This window comes from Cicer arietinum, chromosome 1 (assembly GCF_000331145.2).
Source record: "Cicer arietinum cultivar CDC Frontier isolate Library 1 chromosome 1, Cicar.CDCFrontier_v2.0, whole genome shotgun sequence".
NCBI classification, from domain to species: domain Eukaryota; kingdom Viridiplantae; phylum Streptophyta; class Magnoliopsida; order Fabales; family Fabaceae; genus Cicer; species Cicer arietinum.
The window spans coordinates 9,189,279-9,197,489 of NC_021160.2; the positions used below are offsets into that span (position 1 = coordinate 9,189,279).

Sequence of the window (8,211 nt, forward strand, 5' to 3'; positions counted from 1 at the left end):
TATAAAATGAAAAACGTTCTCCACAATTCCAAAATAACAAGAATGGTCAGATTCTTAAAGAAAATATTAGATCCAGGATTTACAATCTGTTCCAGAATTTCACCAGAAATATACAAGGATCAATTCAGTATAAAAATCACTCCAAAAGACAAAGGCAAAAGATATGCTTCATAATTCATAAAGTAAGATCATTCTCCAAGTTAAGCAAGCATGAAGTACAAAACTGACAGACTGGACACGTGATACAAAACATATGATCACTTTAGACAACTGTCAAGCGAATATTAAAGTTCAACACACCTCAAAGTAGAAACGGAGATTGTTATTGGTTTACAAGAATATTTCTGCTTTAAGCAAGAACATTTCTGCTTTATGGTTGATCTTATCCACTTACTGATACATGATAGCTAGACCAATTTCAACGGCCAAATGAGATAGGAATTTTGTGTAAAAATAATGTTGAGTTTGTCAAAAAAATTATAAATTCTAACTTTAAACATTAATTTGAATCCACGTCATTAAAATATATTAAAATCAATTTTATATGTTTGAAGTCAGTTGAACACCCGATGTTTTATATCCCATCTTGGTGATTTCATAGCTTGACTTAATCTTTATCAAAGTATTCTCCATTTTTTAGTAAGGTCACCAAATATGATCTTAACTACAAGTCCAACTTATAGGTGTTTGGATAATTCTAATACCATTATGAGGCTCTAAGACATTCTAAATTTTGAAAAATCCTAACAATGATTCATATTTGACAGTATCAAATATCTCATTGGATATTTGAAGCAATAATGATTTTTCACCTTATTTTGTTGCAAAAGGGCTAAACGCCCAAAGTGAAAAACCAAAAAAAGTCAGCTAAATAAGCAACAAAGATAAAAGGTGAAGCCAACTCACATATCCTAATATCAACACCTAAACTATTACCCAACTAAGCAAAATAATCAATAAATTGATTTGTCTCACGAAATATATGACATATAAATTTTAGAATAAATTATCTATTTAGTTCTTAAATTATCACTATCTCTTAAGATTAATTCTTAAACTATTAAAATCTTACTAAAAGGTCCTTTAAACTATTCCTCAAGTCAACTATTTATTTTTGTTATGCGAAATATAATAATTCAAAACTATCACCTTTAATTGAGAGGATAATTCATGCAAATATAATGTATTTATAAACCTTAAGCATAAAGGTTTGTTAACCAAACATCTTCATGAGCATCCAAACACTCACAATAAAAAACATTCAACCTTGTATAGTCTTAAAATCATTTAATAATCCAATAATTGAAAGAAAAAAACTAAAATGATGCACATTAATTCCCATTATTAACAACAGGCACTTTAATTCCCTGCCATCCTTCAGTCTCTGGTGGCTCTATAACCTTAATAGACCCATCTGACAGTCCAATTGCAAATTGATTGGGCTCATGTGGATGTGCTGCGACAACAACAGGGTATACATTTTGGCTGCACAAAAAAAAAACAAATTTTAAGGATTATTATTCTACAAAAAGTAAGAAAAAAAACATGTCGGAAAATTAAACTCTAACTACCCCAACTAGTCAAGTTTCATCAAATGAAATATCAATTAAACTTCTATTAGCATATTTCAATCCCAAAACTCTAAGCATGTGACGAAAAAAATGCAATAGATTCTCATAAACAACAAACAAATAAATAGGGATTTTTATATCTACTTTCTTTTGAATTGAGATGGCTGCTCTAACAATTCGTTCCCCTCCAACAAACAATTGTATGAATATCAACCTATAATTTATTATTATATTTCCACCCCATTTTAACCTAATCTTCCTTATTACTTATTATTTGTTAAATTTTAGTTCCCTACAATATATCCAGACTTACATTGTGTACATTTACAATCTTTATGGCCGCTTTAAGAATATAATTTTTATTTTTAAAAGAATAATTTAAATTCACCTTTAAATTTGAACTGACTTTTCTATGATTAGACAATTGAAATCAGGTGATTGTATGCAATCAAACTACACTCATCGAAATCTGATATGTATTGATGGACTAAAATCATTTTATCTCTCTTAATCTAACAGAATATAGTCAATTGCACCATAAAATTGGCCGTAGATGATCCATTTTATTTTTCAATTGAAGAAAACAAAATAAATTTAAACAAAAGAAATAGTTAGAAAACCTGTTTGATGGGGTCTGACTCTGATGTATGTATGCAGATGAAGCTATACGACATCTAGGTTTGAGGGTTTCAGCATCAAATACTCCAACATTTCCATCAGTGAAAGTAGCATAAACTAGTCGACCATTGCAGGAGTATACAGCAGAGGTTATGGCACCAGGCAACACATCTTGTGGCACCCACTAAAAATATATCCAAAACATAAAAGATGTCACAAAATATAGATGCATTTAAACAATTTACCATAAAAATTTTGTTTTAATGTATAATATGATACTAGATATCATCGTATAACATTTCAAGCGCATTTTATTTTTTCTCATAAATATTTTATAGATTGTATAATTTCAAAAAGAAAAGAGCAAACTATTATTTTGAGTCATGAAAATTGTAAGTGTGAATCTAAAATTAAGAAGCTTTTTTCAATGGGTTTGAAATTTTAAAGAGTATTTTGACTAATGGAATAATTTTATATTTGTTTACAGTTTCAAAACACAAAAATAATTAAGCTTTCCCCTCTCCTCCAAAGTCTCACTTCAAACATACCTTAAGGGTATAATTGAAAAATGATAATTTGATATTGAATTTCTAAAACATTGATAGTTTTGAAAAATGTAAAAAGTTAAAATATCAATAATTATGGAACAAAGGAAGCAATTATCATAAAATATTCAAATATTTTTTAAAATTTGAAAAACACAAGCAAATTTATTACTCTTCTAGCTCTCAATCGTCCAATTTCAAACATCTCAGTCGAGATTATTGAAAACTAATTTAGTGTATGTGTAATCCAAACCGTTTGATGTTAAATCAATGATTAAATTAATTATTGCGTATAATTGCTTGATATTATTACTACATGAAATCCGGGTCAAACCACAAACATGGAGAGAGAAGAGGTGGAAGAAAAGGTGCTTACCCGACAAATCAATTCCAATTTTGAAGCATCATATATTGCTAATTGTGTCTCATGGCATGCAAGCAACTTAATTTGATCAATGTGGAATTCCAGTTTAGTCTCACCAGCAGGTGCATTTTCACCACTAGGCAATTTGATTGGCACTGATTTCTTCTTATTCCATGTGTCCATGTTCCAAGAGAAAATCTACAAATTCACCAAACAATTTTCCTTTTTATTATCATGAAACTATAATTCAAAAATTGATTATTATGTAAAAAACTAAAAATACAAAGAACTTGAATCATAGTGAAATTTTTAATGCCACAAGAACTAGTTAACCCTCCCTCCATAATAAAATATAAGCAAAAAATATATAGATCTAAATCAAGTTTATATTGAGTCAAAGTATACCTGAGCATCAGCGCCGGAAGAAACCATTATATTGAGTCGAAGCGAAAAAACTATACCGGTAATGTACTTCTGGTGACCTTTTAATAGAGATCTAGCCTAAAAGGCAAAGGGGTCAAATTCCTTATATATTCTTGAAATGATCTAAATTTATCAAACTTTAGATCTCCTTAATTTTCTAAATGAATTACCTGATATAACCTAACATTGAAAATTTGGATATTTGAATCTGCCCTTCCAACCGCAACTACATTATTGTCTTGAGGGCTAAACACAACGCATGTTGAAACTGGTGGAGGTGGCAAAAAATGAAACAATACCTGGAAAATTTAACAATAAATTGTCACAACTTATAAATTTTGAAATACATCTTTTTTTTTATTCAAGATTTAGTGTATTTCAAAGTTTTCAATCAATAACTAATCACTCTTATATGATTATTGTTGACCATAGACAAGTTATGGTCAAACATTTCTTTTGACACTGTCAAATATCTATGAGTATCAGATCAACTCTAGAGTGTCTGAGGGTTAGCCTTACAAAAATACAAGTGATGAAACACAATATAGTATCATAAATATTGTTATCTGACCTTAAATGAAACCATGTTGAACAATGAAATATTTCCTCCGCACGCAGCCATAGCATAGGAATCATTCCTTGAGAGTGCTATGCAAGGAACAGCCATTTCGCAATCACTAGGGACATCATTAGTCATAAGAATACCGTTACTTGGTCTCCAATGCTGAGGAACAACACTTGCTGTTGCCTTTTAAACCAACACAAGAACACTCATTAATGTTTTCTAGACTTAACAAAATTTACATGCATATAAGATTATGATTTTTGTTACCTTTCCAGTAGGATTCAATTCACTGAAGCTCCATTTCCACAACTTCTGAACCCCTTTTGAACCAAGAGCTAGAAGACCATTTCCGGAATTTGTGTAAACAAGACAAGCAACCTACATAACAGATTTTATAAACTCTTATGATCATGAAATCATTCACACAACAGAAACTTATTTGTTAAACATCCTTTGCATAAAATGAAAGGTTGAAGGGAATTATACCTTGTTATTAGAACCCATACCCTCCGGAACTGTAACGATTCGACATTGAACCGGATGAACTATTTCAGTCAATTCCCAAGATTTCGATCCTTCATCCGAATTTATGTTAATATCTCTGCCTCTACCTATAGAAACAAGTCCTCCAGGACTCTACAATACATAAATAACAAAAAATGATTCAGCTAACCATTATCATCTTAATTTACTTGATTAAAAAATTGCAAAATTTGTATGGTAGGTTCATCCTAAAAATGTTATTGATATCAAATAATCGTCGATGCGTGTAATAAACTTGCGTTATTAACATAACATACTAACAACTAACATAATTTTTGTTAAGGAAGCAGAACATGAAGATGGTGAATTACATCAGATACAAACCTTTGTGAAAAATGGTTCTTTAGATGCTTCAATGTTCCTTAAGAATTTGATACCGTCCGCATTAGCGAGGACTTTAAAACCACCATCTGCTGTAGAAACAGCAAGCAAATTTCCTTCCTTATTGAACTTCAAGCGAGGAAGATTCTGACACAAGGCATCAAACATGTCAAACAGTTTTCACAAAAATGTATACAAACTAGTATTGATAACACAAAAAATATGCATTAGTTACAATTTATAATTTGTTCTGTTTAGTAATTAAACAACAACGGCGTTTAACAGTAAATCACAGGTATCAGATTAGGCATCAACTATGTCAAATAGTATTAACACAAATGTATGGAGCGAAATATGGAAAGTAAAGGGACTATACTCACAGGAAGACCACCCTCAGCATCTGTAGAAGCCAGAACATTAACAACATCCATATCCCAAAACTTAACCTGGTTGTCTTCACCCGCAGCCAGAAATCGACTCTTTGTAGAGTCGAATTGCACCATACCGACAGATTTCTTTCCAAACCCAGAATATGTTCTTTTTATTGCTCCTTCAGGTTCATCCCACTCAACTAGGAAAGATTCTCCATCTTTACTTGTTCCACAAGAAAACAATCTAAAATAGGAAAATAGCAGTTACATCTCGGCGTAAATTGAAAAAGAAAAGTATATATAATCTTGACTAGATACATTTCCATCTATATGAAAATTCTTCATTTTCTTACCTAGTTCCATCAGAACTATAGAGCATTTTGGTAGAACACTTTCCGGGAGTGTCGTATTCGACATGGAATGTTTGGTTTTCATACATCCAAGCTCTAACTTTGCCATCAACCGAAGTTGAAAAACAAAACTGCATGAAATTGATGTCACAATAACTTATCAGTCAAGCATTCACTACAACAGATTCTAGAATGCCTCAAAATCAAATTAAAACAAATTCAAAATATAAAGAAAGGTTGATAGCAGAAGTTTACCTGAATATGTTCTTTCTGACTAGGTAAAACAGAATAAACAGATGCTACATGACCTTCAAAGCTCATGGTCTTATTTCCATTCAAATCCCATACCTATATGTATCACTCATAAAAAATTAATAATTAAAGATAACATTCATATGGCTATAATCTACAATAGATTGTAAAAAAATATATGTTACCTTTATTAACTTATCATCTCCACAAGTTACAAAGCATAGCTTATTGTTTGGATATGAAAATCCCAAGTCATTAACACCACCATCATGAGCATCAATCTGTAATGAAACAAAAACATTTAGTAAGGAATTTAAAATATATATATTGTATTAGATTCATATATAAATTTTTTTTTTATCAGAACATGCCTCCACATGCTGCTTTATGTCATTAGGTGTTTGATATGTATACAAATGAACCAAATGTTTCGAAAAAGCAACTCCTGAAAAGAAGGGAAAATATATTATAAACCAGAAATTAATCATGCAACAAAGTAGAGAAAAGAATTACAACATTTACCCAAAAAAACTCCATCCGGGCTCCATGATACACGATTGATGGATATAGACGAGTCTTTCGTATGTATAGCCTGTAAAAAAAATCCAGTTACTAAACTCTGGCATAGCATAAAAGAAAGTTATAGTGCTTACAACATAGAAACAAATTTACTTGACAGAGTACATAAAAAAAATGCATTAATACAACATAGAAACAAATTTACTTGACAGAGTACATAAAAAAGAACACTTTCCGGGAGTGTCGTATTCGACATGGAATGTTTGGTTTTCATACATCCAAGCTCTAACTTTGCCATCAACCGAAGTTGAAAAACAAAACTGCATGAAATTGATGTCACAATAACTTATCAGTCAAGCATTCACTACAACAGATTCTAGAATGCCTCAAAATCAAATTAAAACAAATTCAAAATATAAAGAAAGGTTGATAGCAGAAGTTTACCTGAATATGTTCTTTCTGACTAGGTAAAACAGAATAAACAGATGCTACATGACCTTCAAAGCTCATGGTCTTATTTCCATTCAAATCCCATACCTATATGTATCACTCATAAAAAATTAATAATTAAAGATAACATTCATATGGCTATAATCTACAATAGATTGTAAAAAAATATATGTTACCTTTATTAACTTATCATCTCCACAAGTTACAAAGCATAGCTTATTGTTTGGATATGAAAATCCCAAGTCATTAACACCACCATCATGAGCATCAATCTGTAATGAAACAAAAACATTTAGTAAGGAATTTAAAATATATATATTGTATTAGATTCATATATAAATTTTTTTTTTATCAGAACATGCCTCCACATGCTGCTTTATGTCATTAGGTGTTTGATATGTATACAAATGAACCAAATGTTTCGAAAAAGCAACTCCTGAAAAGAAGGGAAAATATATTATAAACCAGAAATTAATCATGCAACAAAGTAGAGAAAAGAATTACAACATTTACCCAAAAAAACTCCATCCGGGCTCCATGATACACGATTGATGGATATAGACGAGTCTTTCGTATGTATAGCCTGTAAAAAAAATCCAGTTACTAAACTCTGGCATAGCATAAAAGAAAGTTATAGTGCTTACAACATAGAAACAAATTTACTTGACAGAGTACATAAAAAAAATGCATTAATACAACATAGAAACAAATTTACTTGACAGAGTACATAAAAAAATGCATTAATACTTGACAGAATCAAAATTTGAATCACCCTTTTCATCTATGCTAATTTTCTAATGGTCTAGACAATCAAAATTTAATTTTTGTATAGAGTATTCTTTGAAAAGATATCGATGATCCATATGCGGTTGAAAATAATGTAATATAAACCTGAAACGCGATAGAACAAGTTGAAAGATTCCATGGTTCGAAAGGCTTTGATGTCAGTCTCTCTCTCAGCCCTGTTTCCCAAAATGAAACTTCACCATTTTCACAACCAACTGTTTCAATGAATTTTCAACAAAGTCAGTAATAAAAGACTAAAGTTGCCGTGTAATATAATACATGTTATTTATATATTAACTTACCAGCTAGTAAAGAATGAAAGAAAGGATTAAACTCCATCGATGTTACATTCGATCCCTGATGTAATGTACAAATAACAGTTCTAGGAAGATCATCGATCGACCAAGAGTTCGGTTGAGGCAAAGCTCGAAAAATGGCCTGCACAGATTGTAAAGAGTTGCGGCGAATATAACAATGCCAATAAAACAGAACAGAAAAAAAAGAAAAACATGCTAAGTACTATTCAAGGACCT

At 30.8% G+C, this 8,211-nt stretch overlaps 1 protein-coding gene and 1 long non-coding RNA gene across 2 annotated transcripts; both read right to left on the minus strand.

The window, feature by feature from the left end:
- Nucleotides 1–1,167: 1,167 nt before the first annotated feature.
- LOC101494105 (topless-related protein 2-like) lies at nucleotides 1,168–5,808 on the minus strand. The gene is made up of 11 exons (XM_027335469.2): nucleotides 5,675–5,808; nucleotides 5,331–5,565; nucleotides 4,954–5,097; nucleotides 4,573–4,722; nucleotides 4,354–4,464; nucleotides 4,093–4,269; nucleotides 3,692–3,820; nucleotides 3,504–3,599; nucleotides 3,111–3,296; nucleotides 2,192–2,373; nucleotides 1,168–1,485 (listed from the first exon to the last, which is right to left on the minus strand). Exons 1-11 carry the CDS (start codon nucleotides 5,806–5,808, stop codon nucleotides 1,332–1,334), a joined length of 1,698 nt encoding a protein of 565 aa, XP_027191270.2. The 3' UTR covers nucleotides 1,168–1,331.
- A 1,441-nt stretch (nucleotides 5,809–7,249) lies between these two features.
- Nucleotides 7,250–7,981, minus strand: LOC140920301 (uncharacterized). Its single transcript, XR_012163078.1, has 3 exons — nucleotides 7,784–7,981; nucleotides 7,406–7,475; nucleotides 7,250–7,328 (listed from the first exon to the last, which is right to left on the minus strand). It is a non-coding gene; the product is annotated as an uncharacterized lncRNA (long non-coding RNA).
- Between the last annotated feature and the right edge of the window lie 230 nt (nucleotides 7,982–8,211).